The sequence below is a fragment of the Ceratotherium simum genome, chromosome X (genome assembly GCF_057802395.1).
Source record: "Ceratotherium simum simum isolate JZ-2026a chromosome X, ASM5780239v1, whole genome shotgun sequence".
Classification (NCBI taxonomy): Eukaryota; Metazoa; Chordata; class Mammalia; order Perissodactyla; family Rhinocerotidae; genus Ceratotherium; species Ceratotherium simum.
Window position 1 is genome coordinate 98,506,590 of NC_141940.1, and position 20,786 is coordinate 98,527,375.

The 20,786-nt window shown below is 43.2% G+C and overlaps 1 protein-coding gene across 1 annotated transcript in view; it reads left to right on the forward strand.

Annotated features, from left to right (window-relative positions):
* Window positions 1-20,531, forward strand: part of SRPX (sushi repeat containing protein X-linked) — an 80,851-nt gene extending 60,320 nt beyond the window's left edge. The window contains exons 5-10 of the mRNA XM_004435042.3: window positions 2,445-2,571; window positions 4,339-4,460; window positions 5,192-5,371; window positions 6,894-7,027; window positions 9,371-9,492; window positions 19,944-20,531. Coding sequence (XP_004435099.2) covers window positions 2,445-2,571; window positions 4,339-4,460; window positions 5,192-5,371; window positions 6,894-7,027; window positions 9,371-9,492; window positions 19,944-20,127 — 869 coding nt within the window. The 3' untranslated portion in view covers window positions 20,128-20,531. The remainder of the gene's footprint in view (window positions 1-2,444; window positions 2,572-4,338; window positions 4,461-5,191; window positions 5,372-6,893; window positions 7,028-9,370; window positions 9,493-19,943) is intronic.
* Window positions 20,532-20,786: the final 255 nt, after the last annotated feature.

Genomic DNA, 20,786 nt, shown 5'->3' on the forward strand with positions numbered 1-20,786 from the left:
TTTCGACTGACCCTTCTTAGCTGGACATGAGCTGGCTTTGGGAAGCTCTGAGACTCTTCACCCAGATAACCTAATTTGGAGCCTGTTTGTTCACAATGTCAACACGTCTAGCTGTTATAGAAAACAACCCAACATATCATCCAGATGTTTAGTTTACATGACAGAGACTAAGAGTATCTCTTCACTCTGACAATGTTGCTCCAAGGAAATTTGGTAACACAGTGTAATTTTACATTGAAATCTATCTCCTCTCCTCAGCCCCTCCCCTTTTGCTTTAAATTTTTTTTTTTAAATAAATATGCTTTCTATGATGAAAGTGCCAGCTGTATTTGACCAGCATGTTGTATACTTCTCTTTCTGATTCGCCTAAAGCTGTGAAATTATAATTATATATTATCTGAATTATAAAAGTATGTCTTCTATCACCTATCATAGTTAAGAAAAAAAGGATTATTATTAAAAACTTAGCAACTGAAAATAGATACCTTGAATGCATTTACAGCAGCTTCCATTTCCTCATAACATTTATATACTTTATTTTATTACTTCTAAGAAGCACATTTTTTCACATTTTAATATCCCTGAAATTGAGATGCATCCCACAATTGATATTGAGTTAGATTCAGTAAAGTATGGTAGTTATTCAATTTAGGATTAGTGTATTAAGGCTGTAAATTCACACTCCATTGAAGAATGATGTAGAATGAAAATGAATTTGGATAGCTGAAGGCAAAATTGTTTAACAAATTATTCATAATTTCTTACCCTAAATAAAATAAGTTATTAGACAAGATTCAGGAGAAAGTATATGAAGACTTTACTTGGTGCATTTAGTCTCTCAAAGATGTTTGTGATTCAGAATCAAATGACATTTAATTTTCATTCAGGTTGTAGTAGCATTTAAATAACTATCACTTGATATGTAAAGCAATGCAAATCTAAATGTGGTTAATTTGCTATGCCTTCTTTAAATACATTCTCTCTCTGTTCAGAATCATCAAGTAGAATTTGCAAAAGTTTGAACTCCCCCTGCTCGTGATTTCACTTTAGCTATAGAAGGTGAAATCCAACCCAGTGACGAATTGACATCTCGTTTATATCTAGCTTTTATTATCGACCCACGCTTTTTTTTTTTTTTTTTTTGTGAGGGAGGTCAACCCTGAGCTAACATCCATGCTAATCCTCCTCTTTTTTTTTTGCTGAGGAAGACCAGCTCTGAGCTAACATCTATTGCCAATCCTCCTCCTTTTTTTCTTCCCCAAAGCCCCAGTAGATGGTTGTATGTCATAGTTGCACATCCTTCTAGTTGCTGTATGTGGGACGCGGCCTCAGCATGGCCGGAGAAGCGGTGTGTCTGTGTGTGCCCGGGATCCAAACCCAGGCCGCCAGTAGCGGAGCACGTGCACTTAACCACTAAGCCACCGGGCTGGCCCTCCACCCATCCCTGATGGTGAGAGGGCAGAAATTCTATTACCAGGTAGAGAAACTACTTGGTGAAATTTGGGAGGCCTTTGGAGGGCCAGAGCCAAGGCAGAACTGCTGTCCCCAAACACAGAACCATAGAAATGGTCCAATGGCAGTTGGAGGGGAGAGTGGACCCAGACAGACCATCGTTTGTTTTAAGATGCTGAGGAATATTGTTGGGAATAGACAGAGCCAGAGGAGAGAGAGCTTGTTCCAGGGGTAAGTGCTCTGACTTGGGTTATAATCCACACTATCACTATCTACATGGCCTTGAATTAATCACTTAACCTCTCTGAGCCTCAGTTTCCACATCTGTAAAATGAGTGTTGAGTGGCTCCTTTAAGCCTCCGTAGCATTTACTTTTACCTCACCTGGAGCAGTGCCATTTTCTACTTCATGTCATATTTCATGTGTGTCAACATAATCCCCCTAATAGACTATGAACTCTTTGAGAAGCACATGATTCTCTTGCCTTTGTGTACCCCCAGACCCAGAAGTTGGAATGATGCCTTGAGTAAGGCAGGCACTCACTAAAGATTTGTTGCCTTGAATTGAATGGAACTAGATGATAGCTCAGGTACCTTTCTCTAATATTCTGTGATGCTGTCTATAAAGCAGGAGGGACCCACTATGGCTGAATGACTTCTAGCTGGGTAACTGCCATATTGCCAAGTCAGTAGGCAGAGTTTGGAAACATGGGAAGGAAGTTGGTGTAGCTAATAAATTACCCCACAAGACACCTAGCAAGGCCAGGTGATTGCAGGTTTAACCAAGCACTTGTGAGTACTCAAACAATCTTCAAAACTCAGCAGGAGAAAAGGGGCAAGATGAAGGGAAGGAAGAGAAATACAGAGGGGTGAACCAACCCTTCAAAAATGGGGAGCACCTAGAGCCTTTGGCATGTCAAATGCAGGGTCTTGAACCCCAAATTGACAAGATATTTCTTGATGATGGTGAGAATACTCTGGTTATATTTTCAGATGTGGAACCTCCTAGAATCAAGTGCCCAAGTGTGAAGGAACGCATTGCTGAACCCAATAAGCTGACAGTCCGGGTGTCCTGGGAGACCCCCGAGGGAAGAGACACAGCAGACGGCATTCTAACTGAGTAAGTGCAGCTTGGCAGCTGGAATGATGTTGCCTCTTTTATGTGAGACATTTACTACCCAGAGTGGGGAAGTGTATGTATGCTGGTCTGTTTCTGCATTCAGACTCAGGACCGCACTCTTTCAGCTAGTCCTCATTCATGCTTTGTTTTTGTCAATAGTCGTCTTCACCATCTGACATACTATATATTTGACTTATGTATTTGTTTATTGCCTGTGTCCACTACAGTATGTTTCCTGCCATATCCCTAATGCCCAGAACTGTGCCTCGCACATAGTTGGTACTCAGTAAATATTTGTTGAAGGAAAGAAGGGAAGTAGGAAGAGGTGGTGGGAAGAAGAGGGACAGGAAGAGGAAGCCAACTGGTTTATTCAGGGATAGAATCACCCCCATCGCCTGCCCAGGGGGCTCCTACTCATGCCCCTAGGCCTTACTAAGCTGTCACCTCCCTGGGAAGCCTCTGTGTCTCCCAGGTAGAGCCAGATGCTGCCCCCCTTGTGCTCTCTGTGAGTATGGTTTAGTGCGGAACTTTCCACCCCTTGCTTTTTGGCACCTGCTTCTTTCAAAACTTTGGATTTTTAATTTATTTTTTAAAACTTGTGACCACATTAAACACTTACAGAAGAAGCTTATAAAAAAAGAGAACGTGTCTTCTGCCTTCTTCCCCATCCCAACCCCATTTTCCAGGACAAAGTGCATTAATAGTTTGACATACATCCAAAATGCTTTTAAAAACGTGTGGTTCTCTTTGGTGAAGTTGAGCTGCATGTTGTTCTAATCCAGCATCTGGGCCCGTACCCTTGCGGCTCTTTGATCGGCCTCCATGTTCCCTGAAGGCCACTACTTCCTGTCAGCACGTTCACCTCTGTGCCTTAAAGTTCACGGCCCTGTTAGACCTCCCCACTAAGTTTCCACCTATGTACAAAGGATACCTCTGAATTATCCCCTGGTGAGCCATGAGGCAGGGAAAGACTTTCTAGAATCCTATCAAACCTAGGCTGTGGAAGAGAAAACATTTTGAAGCAATTGTTAGCAATAACAGAACATCTTCTACTAGGAAGAGGGTGAGTCTCACCCCTAGCAGGACGTTTTGTTCCTACATCCTGATAATTTTCTCCCAGTGTACCATCTAGATAATACTGCTAGCTGTGTTCTTCCTTGTAACTCCTCAAAGATAAAGTTCAAACTTTATTAAAAAAATTATTTATTTGATGTCACATACACATGTCACAAACCCCTAAAGAGAAATTTTAGGCAATTGGGATTAAAAAATAAGTCACAGTTGACATAATCAGGGATTGGGCCTACATAGAAAAGGCAGAGAAAGTTCTAGCAACCCCTGGGGGCCCAAATTGCCAATGACTGCTTGAACTGTATTCTCCAATGATTTTCCTCACAGAAAATTGCCTCATCCTCCCAACAGTGAGGCAGTTCGGGTCCCCCCTGGAACAAAGGTGGGATGGGACAAAGACTTGGGCCCTGAGTTCTCAGCCTCCCCCATCCTCTGTTCTACCTTCTAAACTCCCCAGGAATTGAGGACTTCCATTTTTGGTCTCATACTGGTCTTCCAAAACAGAGTACAGCTCAGGAAATTCTGTTCTTCAAGAAATCTTTGTTCTAGTCAAACTGACCTAATGGTTGCCCTGTGCAGAGTGGGTGCTCAACAAATGCCCATAATGAGGGTCTTTGATCATTAGACTCACAATTGCCTAATTGTTGTTAGGCCTGTAATGATCTTCTTTGGTGTTTCTGGGTTTTTTTCTTCAAGTGTTATTCTAAAAGGCCTCCCTCCAGGCTCGAATTTTCCAGAAGGAGACCACAAGATCCAGTACACAGTCTATGACAGAGCTGAGAACAAGGGCATTTGCAAATTTCGAGTTAAAGTAAGAGGTAAGAATACTGCTTAATGGCTTTTCCCCCTCTTTACAAGAGCAAAGGGAGGCAGGCCCTCAAGCAAGAACCTCTTTGAGTGCCCACTGCCATAGGCGTACTGCCTTCTGTGGATTAACCTCTGATGAGGCTAGGGGAAGCATGCCATGTTAATGTCTGAATTTCACAATCCAAATCCAGATGAGGGTCAGTGCTGGCAGATTATTTAAGGAGTCTGAGAGAGCAGTAAGCTAGTCTCACATGAGCCCACACATGGCTGTTCCAGAAGAATATTATTCAATAACTTTTCCATCCCTGGGCTTGAGTGACCATCTAAAGCCTGCAAGTTCTTCTATAAAGGAGGTTAGAAGCCCCCTAGCTTGGGCCACCAGACCATGTTCTTGGTGTTCCAGAACCTCTACCTGAAAAAAATATTTTTAAGGTTTACTTTATGCCTCATGATTTGGGCAGCTAATTACTAACCATCTTTACTCTTTACTCTTCTGGGTTCAACCTCCTCATCTAAAACACAGAGGGCTAAACCACTTGATCTCAGTGGTCTCATTGGTATGAATAGTGACCATTCCAAGGCTCACCCACTGGCCAGATAGCCATCCCTGCCCCCTCACTTATTTCATAGGCTGATATAGAAGCCTGATTACAAAGCTGGTACCTCTGAGCCCTCACCTTCCCTGGTTACTCTGTTGAGGGGAGCTCAGCACTGAGACCCCTCTGGGCTTGTATCCCTACAGTCAGACGCTGTGGCAAACTCAATGCCCCAGAGAATGGTTACATGAAGTGCTCCAGCGACGGCGATAATTACGGAGCCACCTGTGAGTTCTCCTGTGTCGGTGGCTACGAGCTACAGGGTAGCCCTGCCCGAGTATGTCAATCCAACCTGGCTTGGTCTGGCACGGAGCCCACCTGTGCAGGTATGTGTGCAGCCCTCTCTCTAGCCAGCAGCAGAACCTGAAGACCCCTTGGTTCTGGATTCCAGTAGAGGGAGGTAGGGTTTCATTCTATACACTTGGAAAGGTTCAATGCCATCCCTCTTCATCTGATGGGGTGAAAATGATCCCTTGATCCTTGCTGCAGCTCATCTCATCCATTCTCCTCCTTTGCCTCTGCCTATCTTCTGATTTCTCTTTCATATCCTCTAAGGAAGAAGCTGGAGGTGGGAACCCGGGACCAGCCTTTAGTGACTTGATGAATCAGCAGTCTGCTCTAGTTACCCTTGTTCCTCCGTTCTACAAGTCTAAGGATCTTTTTATAAAACTAGTAAACTACCACATACAGACAATATAATGCCTGCTTTGCAGCACTGGCTTGGAATCACACAGGCCTCGGGCATTCAGAATCTTTCCTTCTATGTCAAATGAGGAAGATAATACCTGCTATTAGAGTTGTTCTAGGGATTAAATGAGGTCATCCACTGAACAGTGGAACAGAGCAGTGCCTGGCCCAGGGTAAGCCCTCAATACATGTCAGCTGTTATTACTGAGGAACAAAAGTTGGGCTGGGTAGTGATAATAGTGTGAAATTTAGACTAGCCAGAAAATTCTGGACATATCTCTTATTTATATACTCCTCTTTTTGTCTCCTTCTCTGGTCCTTTCTCATCTTTATGCTTTCCCTTTAATCCCAGCCATTCAGAGGTAGGTGAGAGAGAGAGAGAGACATCAGCTAAATGCTTAAGGTTCTTCAATTTCATACATTAAAGTAGAAAGAACATAGCTCTTTCCTTCTCCGTCTCACTTTCTGAGGTAGGGAGAATAATGCTCCCCACCCCACCCCCCAAAAGATATCCACATCCAAATCCCCAGAACCTGTGAATATATTATCTTATGTAGCAAAAGGGATGTTGCAGATGTAATTAAGATTTTGAGATGGGGCGAGTAGCCTGGATTATCCAGGTGGGCCCAATGTAATCACGAGGGTCCTTATAAGAGGGAGGCAGAACTGCTGTCCGAGTCAGAGAAAAAGATGATGGAAGCAGAAGTCAGAGAGAAGAGAGATTTGAAGATGCTATCCTGCTGGCTTTGAAGATGGAGGAAGGACCACGAGCTGAGGAATGCAGGTAGCCTCTAGATGCTGCAAAAGGTGAGGAAGTATCCTCCCCTAGAGCATCTGGGGGGAACAGCCCTGCCAGCACTCTGACTCTAGCCCAGTGAAACCCATTCCAAACTTCTGATTGCCAGGACTGTAAGAGAATAAATCTGTGTGTGTTAAGCCACTAAGTTTGTGGTGACTTGTGACAGCAGCAAGAGGAAACTAATACACTTCCCCACTCTTCTCACAGTGCTTCTTGGGACCACTTCCCGAATAAACTCCTTACAATTGAATCTTTATCTCAGGGTCTACTTCTTACACATATGGTTCTGTGTGTCATCACAGGCTATGTTAAGTCAGAACAAGTAAAGAGTTTCTGACCCATCTGGCCATTTCTAATTACAGCCATGAATGTCAATGTGGGCGTCAGAACAGCAGCTGCACTCCTGGATCAGTTTTATGAGAAAAGGAGACTCCTCATTGTGTCCACACCCACAGCCCGAAACCTCCTCTACAGACTGCAGCTGGGAATGCTTCAAGTGAGTCCTTGCCGCAGGGCCAAGGTGGGAAGGGGACCTCTAAGAGGAAGGGTCCAGTCATTTCATTAAATGTAAAGGCCAGATTCAGTGCCTAGTCCTTTTACTATGAGCCTCAAGAACTAGCACTTCAGAGTTACCACTGTTTATTTCTGGTTCTGGGGCATAACCTGAATAACACTGACTCCCCAGGACTAACCCAATTGTTTTCCAACTAATGAGGTTTCTCTGTCTTCACTAATAAGCCTACTTGACATGCTGTCCAGGCCCAGCCAAAGAACGATTGTCTATACCGAACCTGTCCAGGATATGCCTGGGCTGGAGGCGATCAATCAGTTGTTAGCCCAAAAGGCTGGCTCAAGGAATGAGGGGAGTCCAGGAGCCCTCAGGCCCCAGGTCCTGCCCCAAGGGGCTTCCCCATCTCTCACAGAGCTCCTCAGAAAGTGACAACAGTCTTTGAGACCAGTGATTCCCAAAGTGTGGTCCAGGGACCAGCAGCATCAGCACCACCTGGGGACTTGTTAGAGATGCGAATTCTCAAGCCCCATCCCAGACCTACTGGATCAGAATCTGCATTTTAATTAGACCTCCAGGTGATTCCTCAGCACCTTAAAGTTTGAGGAACACTTTTCTAGGAAATGTGTCCTTCTCAGCTGTGTAAATTTTGTGGCTACTAAATGAGACAACCAATGTCTTTGGGGAAGGAAAAAAAAAAAGCTAGAAGCTGAAAGGATGGAACTAGAAGCTGAAAGGATCGAACTAGAACTTACTTGATTTTGTCCTAAAGCTGGTTTGCAATAAGAGTGGCCAACCTGACTGAATGCTCAAGAGGCAGGATGAGTGCTAGGTCATGGACACGGTGCTGCACCTTTTTTGCACTCCATTCATTTATTACAGTAAATAGAACTAAGTGTTTAGAATAATCTTAGTTTAATCAAAGGCTGCATTTTCACTTCTCATTTCAGCATTAATACAATGAATAATGATATCTTTCTTAATTTTCCCCATGTATTAGGGGGCTGGGCCCCCATGAACCATACAAAATTTTTTAGGCTCCTTTGATAGGAATCCAATTCATTGTGTCTTTTCTCCCAATCCCTGGCACCTTACCTCCATCCTTGTATCCCTTGTACCAGCTAGGGCCTTGCTCTTCAGGTAACACAAGCTCACACCACTCCATTGTGTGGGAAATTGGCCTTGCTGGCAGCCATTTTCCACAATGTATTTCCTGAGCTCTTCTTATTCCATAAAAAATGAATAAGCCAAACAACTTGCTTTTCCTCTATGTTGGCAAACCATGGCTTTTGTAGATAAAATTTTATTGGAACACAGCCACACTCATTCATTTGTGCACTGTCTATGGCTGCTTTTGCACTATAATTGCACAATTGAATAGTAAGGACAGAGACCATCCAGCATCGTGAAGCCTAAAATGTTTACTCTCTGGCCCTTTACAAAAAAATGTTTGCTGACCCCTGCCCTAGGCTATCCCATTCCTTCAGGTACTAGCTGAGTTACTAATCAACTAGATGAAGAAGATATTTGGAATCAAGATGTTTGTATGTGACCTCCCCCTACTCAACATATTTATATTTGCATTTTAACCAGAGCCTTTAAGGAAGGGTTTGCTTGACTTAGGTATTTCAGTTAGAATAATAAAAAAGTATATTTTTACCTTTTCCAACTTTTCTACCAATTCTGTCATCCCATATAGGGATGTTTCAGTAGAATTATAGTAAAAAAAAAACAATTGGTATTCTAATAATTCAGGAGTTTCAAATTTTTTTCCCGTTTAGGCAGATTCGTCTTAGTTACTTTTTTGTTCCCTTATTGCCGTTGCAGCTCCTGATGAGACCTGGCATGTAGTTGATGGGCCCTGTTCCCGAGGCTCTTGCCAAGGGCCAGCTCAGAGGGCTGGAACCTTTTATATTTGTTTTCCTGTCTCCTTTGGGCCTAGAGCAAGGGGATGTGGAGGGTAAAAACAAGGGCAGATAAGAGGATTCTGGAAATACTCTTCTCTCCTTGCAAATACAAATTGAGAATCCTCAGGGAGTGGTCTTGGACACTTTCTAGGAAATTTGGCGCCTGTGAGGTCTCACCCCATCTGGATATACAAAGACTGCCATTTTGCTTAGGTTTTCAAAATCCCATTGCCAAGCCATTTCTGAATGATTCCTGTAGGAAGGTATTTAGGTTTTATAGCCACCGGTTTAACCCCAATTTCTCAACTGTTTTCAGGGCAGTGTGGAGTGGGCAAATAAACTTCCAAAAACAGACCAGTGTTGCTTCTGTCAGTCTGTAGTTTGACATGGAAGTCTCTTTCTGCCACTATTGTTTTTTTTCCAGCAAGCACAGTGTGGGCTAGATCTTCGACACATCACCGTGGTGGAGCTGGTAGGCGTGTTCCCGACCCTCATCGGCAGGATAGGAGCAAAGATTATGCCTCCAGCCCTAGCTCTGCAGCTCAGGTAGGAGGAAGTCCTGTCCTTCAGTTTTATCCCCTATACATGCACATTTTTTTCTGATCGGGTTCCCTGATTTCTTTCTACTCAGTATTGATTCCAGGTAACCTTCAACATTTAATTGCTTTTATTCCAGGAGTATTATAACCATGTTAATTGGCATGTTGCTGCTTGTCCAAATATACCGCGCAGTGGGTAATTACCAGTATTCTCTTCTTTCCCCCTCCAACCAAGTGTTTTTGCTTTGTCTTTGTTCTTTTTTTTCTTTTTTCCTTTGGTGGGAGTGAGATGGGTAGGGGAGAGCCTGCAAAAAGGACTTAAGCAATCCTTGGTCTTATTAAGAGGGCAGTCATCCAATTAGCCCTTCCAGGCTTGGCCTCCTTTTCCTCCATGCTTCCAGGGCACTTGTCCATACCCCCATTTTAACAGTTATATTTTATTTTGGTAACACTTATAAAGCCAGAACCGTGGTGTTCAGGCTCTGAGTAATGGTACATTAAAGAAGAATTCAACATCCAAAAGGTAATTTCAGAACAACCCAAATTTTAACATGCATCTCTTGACCACTGTGAAAAGGATAATTAGGCTAAAGCAAAACTCCTTAAAATCTTCCTTTCTCACCCATCTTTTTCTCTCACACACTGCAAGGGAGGGTGCAGATCTCTGTTCTCCATAGTCTCTCAGGGTCCCAGGCTGATGGCAGCTCCACCATCTTGTAGCATCAGCATCCGGAACACATGGCTTCCAGATTTCTGCAAAAGCGGAAGAGAGTAAAAAACCAACCACACCCCTCTTTTATGCTTCACATTGGAAGCGTAAAATGGCTCTCTCTTCCAGTCCATTGGCAGGAACTTGTCACATCATGGCGATCGAACTTCAAAGGAGGCTGGGAAATGCAGTCTTTATTCCTAGGAAGAAGCAAATGAAATAGGACCTGGTGAACCCTCTCACAGATGTTCAAAGAGGGTCACAGAAATTCCTTGAGAGATTATATGATAGAAATATGTCCTTAGCAAGCAATGTTATAGATTGACACAATAGCTTCTTTCTCTTATTTCCCTATTTCCCATCTGCCTTTTGAACCATCCCATGTTTGATTTATACCTCTCTCTACCTAAAGAGTCTGCCCCATCCACACCAAGGTCAAAAACTCAGAGGGTCAGGGATGGGGAAAAAAAGAGGATGCCTGAATTCTCTTTAGTTGGCTGAAGGAGGGAGAAGGCTGGGTACACTCATAAGCTTTTTTTTTTTTTTTTTCCCCCAAAGCCCCAGTAGATAGTTGTATGTCATAGCTGCACATCCTCCTAGTTGCTGTATGTGGGACGCGGCCTCAGCATGGCCAGAGAAGCGGTGCGTCGGTGCACCCCCGGGATCCGAACCTGGGCCCCCAGCAGCGGAGCGCACGCACTTAACCACTAAGCCACGGGGCCGGCCCATAAGCTTTTATATATATATTTTTTGTCCTACCACATTTGCAGCTGGCACCATCCTAGAGTGTTAATGCTTTTGATGTCAGTAGCAGATCTTTTCAATATATACTACCCAGTACCTAGCACAGTGCCTGGCACCATGTTGGTGCTAAGTAAGTGGAGTAAATGACTCTAAATTAAAACAGCTTTACTCTTCCCAGGGGTGATAGTAGACTTTAAGAGTGTATTTACTAATTATTCAAGTTGAAGACCACAAAACTCAAGAGGGAGGACTATGCTTACATCTAAAATTTTATAATGAAAATTCTCTAAGTTTTATGAAGCTGTTGCTTATTTAGAACTACCTGCTCATACCCTATGTCAATGATTTTTTAAAACTTGTTGCAGAATTTGCTAAACATTTTGCTTTGGATTGCAGATATATATATAAAGGGAATCTATAAAATCTTGATGTGATTTTTAAACGGTTTAAATTTGAAAAACAGAAAAATCTGATTTAAGGAAAAACAAACCTATCATTCAAGTTGTGTATGTTGGGGCTACTATAGATCTCTGTAGGCTGAGGATGATTTAAGCAACAAGTAAGTTGCATAAATGAATTATGCAGTGGTTCTCAGACTTTAGCCTGCAACAGAATCCCCTGGAGGGCAATTAAAATGCAGATTGCAGCCCCACCCCCAGAGTTTCTGATTTAGTAGGTCTAGGATGGGGCTGGAAATTTGCATTTCTAGCAAGTTCCCAGGTGTTGCTGATGCTTCTGTTCTGGAGATCACACTGTGAGAAACACTGGCCTAGTGGTTAGAAAAGATGCTTGATATGATTTCAGTCTTCTTAAATTTATTAAGACTTGTTTTTTGGCCTAACATATAATTTATCCTGGAGAATGTTCCATGTGCACTTGACAAGAATGTGTATTCTGTTGCTTTTGGATGGAATGTTCTATATATATATCTACTAAGTCCATCTGTTCTAATATATTGTTTAAAACAGATGTTTCATTATTGATTTTCTGTATGGATGATCTATCCATTGATGTAAGTGGGGTATTAAAGTCCCCTACTATTATTTTATTGCTTTCTATTTCTCCCTTTACATCTGTTAATACTTGCTTTATATATTTAGGTGCTCCTATGTTGGATGCATAAATATTTACAAATGTTATATCCTCTTATTATATCGACCCCTTTATCATTATGTAATGCCCTTCTTTGTCTCTTATTACAGTCCTTGTTTTAAAGTATATTTTGTCTGATGTAAGTATAGCTACCCCAGCTTTCTTTTGGTTTTCATTTGCGTGGAATATCTTTTTCCATCCCTTCGCTTTCAGTCTGTGTATGTCCTTATGTCTGAAGTGACTCTCTCATAGGCAGCATATAGATGGGTCTTGTTTTTATCTATTCAGCCACTCTGTCTTTTGATTGGCGCATTTAGTCCATTTACATTTAAAGTAATTATTGATAGATATGTACTTATTGCCATTTTTTAAATTGTTTTCTGGCTATTTTGTAGTTCCTCTGTTCCTTTCTTTTTTTTCTTTTTCTCTTCCTTTGTGGTTTGATGACTTTCTTTAGTGGTATACTTAGATTCCTTTCTCATTATCTTTTGTGTATCTACCATAGGTTTCTGTTTTATGGTTACCGTGAGGCTTACATATAACAACTTATGTTTATAATGGTCTGTTTTATGTTGATAATAACTTAATTTTGAATGCATTCAAAAGGTCTATATTTTTATTCTCTCCTCATTTTGTTTATCATGTCACATTTTACATCTTTTAATCTTGTGTATCCCTTAACTAATGATTGTAGTTATAGTTATTTCTACTACTTTTGTCTCTTAACCTTCATACTAGCTTTATGAGTGATTAATCCACTACCTTTACTGTATATTTTCCTTTACCAGTGAGACTTACACTTTTATATGTTTTCTGTTACTAATTAGCACCCTTTCTTTTCAGGTTAAAGAAGCCCTTTTAACATTTCTTGTAAGACTGGTCTATTGGTGGCTGGTCTTTTAGCTTTTGCTTGTCTGGAAGTTCTTTATCTCTCCTTCAATTCTGAATGACAACTTTACCAGGTAGAGTATTCTTGGTTGGCATTTCTTTTCCCTAGTACTTTGAACTTATTGTGCCGCTCCCTTCTGGCCTGTAGAGTTTCTGCTGAAAAATCTGATAGTCTTATGGGAGTTCCCTTGTATGTAACAAGTGGTTTTTCTCTTGCTGCTTTTAAGATTCTCTCCTTCTCTTTAACTTTTGACATTTTCAGTATGATGTGTCTCTGTGTGGGTCTCTTTAGATTCCTCTTATTTGGAACTCTCTGGGCTTCCTGGATCTGGATATGTTTCCTTCCCCAGGTTAGGGAACTTTTCAGCCGTTATTTCTTCAAATAAGTTTTCTGCCCCTTTCTCTCTCTGTTCTCCTTCTGGGTTTCCTATGATGTGAGTGTTAGTCCACTTGATGTTGTCCCATAAGGCCCTTAAGCTATTTTTATTTCTTTCATTATTCTTTTTTGCTGCTTTGATTGGATGAGTTCTATTGCCCTGTCCTTGAGTTTACTGATCCTTTCTTCTGCTTCATCTAGTCTGCTTTGAACCCCTCTAGTATGGTTTTTAGTTCAGTTCTTGTATTCTTCAGCTTCATGAGCTCTGTTTGGTATTTGCTTATATTTTCTATCTCTTTGTTGAAGTTCTCACTGTTTTCATCCATTCTTCTCCCAAGTTTGAGCATCTTTATGATAATTACGTTGAACTCTTTGTCAGGTAGAGTACTTATCTCCATTTCATTAAGGTTATTTTCCAAGGTTTTATTTTGTTCTTTCATTTGGAACATATTCCTTTGTTTCTTCATTTTGCTGGACTCTCTGTGTTGGTTTCTATACAGTAGGTCAAACAGCTAACTCTTCTTGTCTTGAAGGAGTGGCCTCTTGTATGACATGAACCTTTGATCATTCAACCCTGCCCTAGCTCTTGGTTATCTCTCAAACCTTTGTGATTGTCCAAGCAGCCTATTTTTAATAGCTCCCAGTATTTGAGAGTGTGCCAAGACCTGTATGTGTCTCAAAGGGGAGTATGTCAGTTAACACCTAGATTCAGGCTGATATGAAGCCAGACCCTCCCTCAGGCAGCAGCTTTTAAAGTATGCAAGTACATACAGTCCTGTGGGACTGCAAGTGTAATCCCTGCTGGCCACCAGAGCCTGGCAATCTGGAGATGTCCTCTGGGTGGCAGTCACAAAAATTGGGGCTTCAGGCGAGTGTATAAACTCCTTTCTGGGAGATACCAGTGAGCTGTAGTGAGGCAGAGTGAGAGCACAAAGATGGCATCTTCTGCCCTATGTTCCCTGAGAGTCCCTCTGCAGGCTCCTAGATGTGTGCCAAACCTGAACCCTGCCCCTGAGGCTCTAGGACAAACAAATAGGCTTCTTTCACAGAAAGACTAGGGTTGTGTTTGTCTGCTGTCTGTGCAGTGCCCAGGGGGTGATAGCCTGCCAAGAGCTGTCTCTTTGATTGTTACAGTCCCAGGGTACCCAGGAACACAAGCCCTCCTGGCCACTAGAGCCAGGTGATCAGGGGGTATTCCCTGGGCAGCATTTGCAAAAACAGGGGCACCTAACATGTATACGAGCTCCCCTCTGATAGATGCTGGTACTCAGGAGCACAACAGAGGGGGATCACAATGATAGCACCTGCCCTCTGAGGTCTCTGGAAAGGTTTATAGTCAGCCCTTAGATGTGTTTAATTAGAAGCCTGCCTCTCAGGCTGCAGTTATGATGATAAACTAATAGGCCTCTTTCACAGAAAGACTGAGCTCCTGGGTCTGTTGCCTCTTGCTGTACCCTGAGGGTGGTAGTTTAAGGACTCTTCTTCCATTGGTTACAGTCCTGTGGGACCCATGGGCATAAGCACCGCTGGCCACCAGAGCTAGATGATGTAGAGATGTACCCTGACAGCAGCCACAAATGTCAGGGCGCCAGACAAGGGTATAAGCTGCTTTCTGGAAGATAACCGGTGAGCTGAGACAAGGCGAGGGAGAGTGTGAAGATGGAGCCTACGAGCTGGAGTGAGGTAGTTGTGGGAGTGCAAAGAGGGCACCTACTGATAAAAGAAAGAAAAGACAGAGATAAAAAGGAGACAGAGAGGAAGACACACACACACACACAGGGAGAAAGACAGAGACAATAGACAGACAGAAACAGAGAGACAGAGTGAGACTGAATGAGACAGAGCAACAGAGTGAGAGACAGAGCAAGAGAGACAAAGACAGGAGAGGGTGAGATACAGGAGAGACAGAGATAAAGACAGAAAGTCAGAGACAGAGTGAGACACACAGTAAGTGAGACAGGGACAAGGGCAAGAGACAGTAAGAGACAAAGACAGGAGAGAGAGTCTGAAACAGAGCAAGAGAGCAGGACAGACAGTGACAGAGCGAGGGTGAGAGACTGAGGAAGATGGCAAGGAGACAGGGCAAGAGGGTGAGAGTGAGACAGGAGAGAGACAGACAGAGAGGAAACAGGGGGAGCAAAAGAGATAGGAGGCAGAGAGGGACAAAGAGACAGGAGAGAGACAGACAGACAGAGACAGACACAGACACAGAGCAAAGGCAAGAGGGTGAGACAGATGGAGAGGAGACAGAACAAGACAGAGATGAGAGACAGAAAGGGACAAAGATGGAGAGAGAGAGCAAAAGAGACAGGAGACAGAGACTGACAGTGACAGAGATAGCAAGGGCAAGAGAGCGAGACAGTGAGAGAGACAGAGAGACAGAAAGAGAGGGCAAGAGGGTGAGACAGCAAGAGAGGACAAAGACGGACAGAGAGACAGAAGAGAGCAAGAGGAGAGAGAGAGGAGAGACAGAGTGACAGACACAGACAGACAGAGCAAGAGAGAAAGGCAGACAGACGCAGACAGAGCGAGCAAGACAGACAGTGAGAGAGAGAGAGAGACAAAGTGAGGTCGAGAGACAGAGGAGACAGAATGAGATAGGAGACAGAGCAAGAGAGAGGAGACAGAGACATACAGACACAGGATAGAGACAGAGTAACAAAGACAGAGAGAGACAGACAGGAGAGAGGCAGACAAAGACTGACAGAGAGAGACATAGAGACACAGAGGAGATAGAACAAGACAGAGACAGACAGACAGAGACACAGTTGAGATGAGATACAGAGAGTGAGACAGAAAGTGAGACAAACAGTGGCAAAATGAGTGAGAGAGAGAGAGACAGAGCAAGACAGAGATAGAGAGGGCAAAAGGGCAGGAGGGACAGACAGGGACTGAGAGTCAGAGACAGAGACAGAGAGACAAAGAGGCATGAGACAGAGACAGAAAGAGAGAAAAACAGGAGAGAGGAAGAGATGAGATAGAGTGAGAGGAGAGATAGGGCAAGAGATGGAGATTTACAGACAGAGACAGAGAGAGACAAAGACAGAGACAGGAGACAGACAGGAGACAGAGGGACAGAGCGAGGCAAAGAGAACCAGAGAGATGGGAGAGAGAAAGAGACAGGTAGACACAGAAGAGAGACAGGACACAGAGACAGGAGAGTTACAGAGAGGGACAAAGAGAAAGGCAGACCAAGACAGAGACAAAGAGGAACAGAGAGAAAGATAGAGAACAAGACATCCAGAGACACACAGAGAGATAGGAGACAGAGACAGGGGACAGAGAGATCATGATAGAGTGAGAAAAGGAGAGAGAGACAGAGAGCAAGAGAGACGGTAAGCAGAGAGGGACAGAGAGAGAGAATGAGCAAGACAGAGAGACAGAGAGAGAGAGACAGACAAGGAGAGACAGACATACAGAGAGAGAGAGAAAGAGTGACAAAGACAGAGACAGAGTAAGAGACAAAGAGAACAACAGAGCGAGAGAGAGACAAAGAGAAAGACAGAGAGCGAGAGATTGAGACAGAGACAGAGCGAAAGATAGACAGAACGAGAGAGAGAGCCAGACAGAGACAGAGCAAGGCAATAGAGGGAGACAGAAAGAGAGAGGGTGAGGATGAGAGAGACCAACAGAGAGAGCGGGGAAGACAGAGAGTGAGAGATTGAAACAGAGAAAAAGCAGGGCGAATCACACAGGCAGAGAGAGAGAGAATAAGACAGATGACACCAGCTGGCTTTAGCAAGGGAGAAGGATAGTGTGAAGATGGCACCCACTGGCAAAAAACGAAAAATCAAGACAAAAGAAAAAAAAAGAGCTGGTGTCCCCTGGTTTTAGCAGGACAGAGGGAGAGCACAACAATGGTGCCCACCAGCCTCCTTTCCCAGAGAGTACCCCAGCAGACCCCTGCCCCTCAGTCCAATGCTTTAAAATTATCATCTGGGCCTCTTTCACGTAAAGTCTGGGTGCTTTTTAAACAGCAGCTTCTGTACTGCACCTTGTGGTGAGTGAGCCTGCATGGGAGCCCTTTACCCTGTTTTCCAGTTTGCCACAGCCCGTGGCACAAACCCCATTGGTTTTCTTTTTTTCTTTTTTTTTTTTTTAAGATTTTATTTATTTTTTCCCCCCAAAGCCCCAGTATATAGTTGTATGTCATAGCTGCACAACCTTCTAGTTGCTGTATGTGGGACACAGCCTCAGCGTGGCCAGAGAAGCGGTGCGTCTGTGCACGCCCGGGATCCGAACCCGGGCCGCCAGCAGTGGCGCGCACGCACTTAACCGCTAAGCCACGGGGCCGGCCCCCCATTGGTTTTCAAAGGTAGATGTTTTGGGGGCTCATCTCACAGGTGCTGGTCTTAAAAGTTGGGGTGCCCAATGTGGGTTACGAGCCCTTGGCTGCTCAGGGAGAGGCTCCCAGTTGTGAGTTCCTTCCTGATGGTGGGTCACTGTGCTGGGGGGCAGGGAGGGTGGGGTTTTTGGTGAGATTGTGTCTCAGCCACTCCTACCCACTTGCATGTGGTTTCCTTCTAACTTGCCCAATATGCAGGAATTGCTCCACTACTTTTTTAGGGTTTTTTTGGAGAAAGTTGTTCCATCTGTAGTTGTAGATTTGGTATGTCCATGGGAGGAGGTGAGTTCCGGATCTTCCTACATCAGCATCTTGAACTGGAACCTCCTATGTTATTTTTTTGAGTCTAGAAGATTCTCCAGGAGTAAGTCATTCCAATCTGATGACAGACATTTATGTAACTCCAACATACTGGTGGCACTACCCCTCATCCTGTGGGGTGTCTGATCATCCATCCCCAAGATTTCTGTGGTCTCTTGGCCACGGTGGGATGCATTCCTGTGCCTGTTGCTAGCCTGCTGATCTGACCACTCATCACTTCCCATGGCAGTTTTCCCTCTTTATATTCTGTGTCAATCAAGGCACAAGGCTCACATGAGGAATGTGTGTGGTAGCAGATGGTGGCACCATGGGCGGGGGGTGGGTGTCTCCATCCTAGTCTCATCAGCGCTGTAACATCAAATGCTCCAATTCCTCACTGGTCACCCTTTCCCACAGGCTACAGCCACCACAACGTTCCTTGGCCCTTTTCTCCATCCAGACTTGCTTACTTCTCTACTCTTCTGTTGCTTGGGACACCCCCTTTCTTGCGGCCTAGGACTTCTCCCCCGGCCAAAAATCTCTCTCAATACTTCTGTCCTTAAAGATGCAGAGCAGTTTAGCTCTCCATTCTCACCTCACCTCACGGTCTACCTTTACATATTCAAAGACTCATTAATGCACTCCACAAGTCATCTACTCCTGTGCTCCCCTCTTAGAACCACAGGAAACCTGACAGAGACATTATAATGTTGTTTTTCTGTTATTTCTAGTCACTAAAATGGATTTGCAGTTTAGCTTCCCACTGGGATAAAATATAAATTATTCCCATCTTTCCTAAAACTATTAAAAGGCAGAAGAAAGTATAGTCAGTTTGGCTTTTGAGTAATGATTTTTTTTTCCTTCCTCCATTTGTGTGAGGAAAAAATATTTCACTTTAAATCCAGATGGCAGTGTATATTCTGCCTCACAACAATCTCAAGAAATCACAACTAAAAAACAAAATCTGGAGAAGAAACTCTGAGTGGGCGCATATTTCCCCTGGGCTCAGCTTATTTGTTTGCTTTCTCTGGCTTTTTTCATCTAAATGTGTTTGAATTGATATAAAAATCATATTTTTTACATAGTTTAAATTCTAGTGTGGTAGAGTAGAAAAGGACATTAGACCTTTGAAACCACTTAAAATTCTTTTTGGAATTGAGGTACAAATTATAATTAACCAAGTCAATATACCTAGACTGTAGACCAAGTTCATTCCCCTCTAACTGTGCAGCCCTGAGCTGGGTACTGAATGGGCCAGAACTACAGTGTTTGGAAAGGTATTTCAATCAGCTTCATCTAGTCCAGGGTTTCTCAACTTCGCCACTATGACATTTGGGGATGGATAATTAATTCTTTGGGAGGGGGCACTGTCCTGTGCATTGTAGGATGTTAAGGAACATTCCTGGCCTCTACCCACTAGAGACCAGTAGCATCCCCCTCTCCATTGTGACAGCCAAAAATGCGTCCAGACATAGCCAAATGTCCCCTGGGGGGCAAAATCACCCTTGTTGCTAACCATTGACCTAGTGTGTATGTGGTTGTGCAAACCTAGTTGGCAAACTTGAGTTGACTCCAATTAATACAAAAAAATCTGTTAGCATTGCTGTAAATGCCTTGTAGTAACTATTGGTATATAGCACCACTGTAGGCCTCAAGTCTTCCTGACCATTATAATCTAAAGCAGTATAATCTATAGTATAATCTGAGTATAATCTATAATCTACTCAAACTTTCATGTGCATCCCAGTCATAGTGCAGATAATATTTCAGTAGGTTTGGGGTAGAGCATGAGATTCTCCATTTCTAACAAACAGGTTCCAATGTGATTCTGCTGGTCCAAGGATCATACTTGGAGTAGTTGCAAGGGTCTAAAGGATGATTCAGTCCTTTGTGGTAGAAGCCTTTCTCTGCACACAGTATCACTATAGGGCATGTGTTGGTCCACTAGAACCTTGGGAGTCAGGTTTGACATAGTCTCCTCTTTTCTTTGTCTGTCTGCCCTAGGCTGTTGCTGCGAATTCCTCTCTATTCCTTCAGTATGGTGCTAGTGGATAAGCATGGCATGGACAAGGAACGCTATGTCTCCCTGGTGATGCCTGCGGCCCTCTTCAATCTGATTGACACTTTCCCCTTGAGAAAAGAGGAGATGGTTCTGCAAGCGGAAATGGGCCAGACCTGTGCCACCTGATATGATGGTTCCTCTCTTGGCAGTTCCTCGTCTTTCTCTACATAGTGCTATGCACATGGAAAAGCCTTAAAAATATCCTTGATGTACAGATTTTTATTTGTAATTTTTAAAGTCTATTTTATTATGAGCTTTCTTTGCACTTAAAAATTAGCAGAATGCTTTTTGTACTTCGAAGTGTTCCAAAAAAATGATATGAATAGGATATGTACTCGAACTCTTTACTCCATCATGGCTGGTTAATTTTGTAGAGAAATTAAAAAACCACAACCATACACGTGCTTTCAATGTGTTATTCAGTGTGACACATAACTTTCTTCTATTGTTTTTTTTTAATATAAAACTTCTTTTAATAAAATATTTTGGAGCAAATTTATTAAAACTCATTTTGTTTTTCAAGCACCAGCCATACTTGCTCAGTGTTGTCAATGGTTTTATGACCGTGATTCTAAGTGGTGTTTTGCGAATGGAAAAAATGTGATTGGTTTTGTCAGGAGGAGCCCAGCTGAGCTGGGAGAGCTGAGCTTTCAGGTATTGGAGTAGCCTATTAAATCCACAAGCCAAAAATGAAAGAAAGAGTTGTTAAGCCTTTAATTAGTCACTTTATACCATCACAGTGTTAAACAGGAGGCTAAAATTGGAGGAAGTGCCAATTCTTCCCA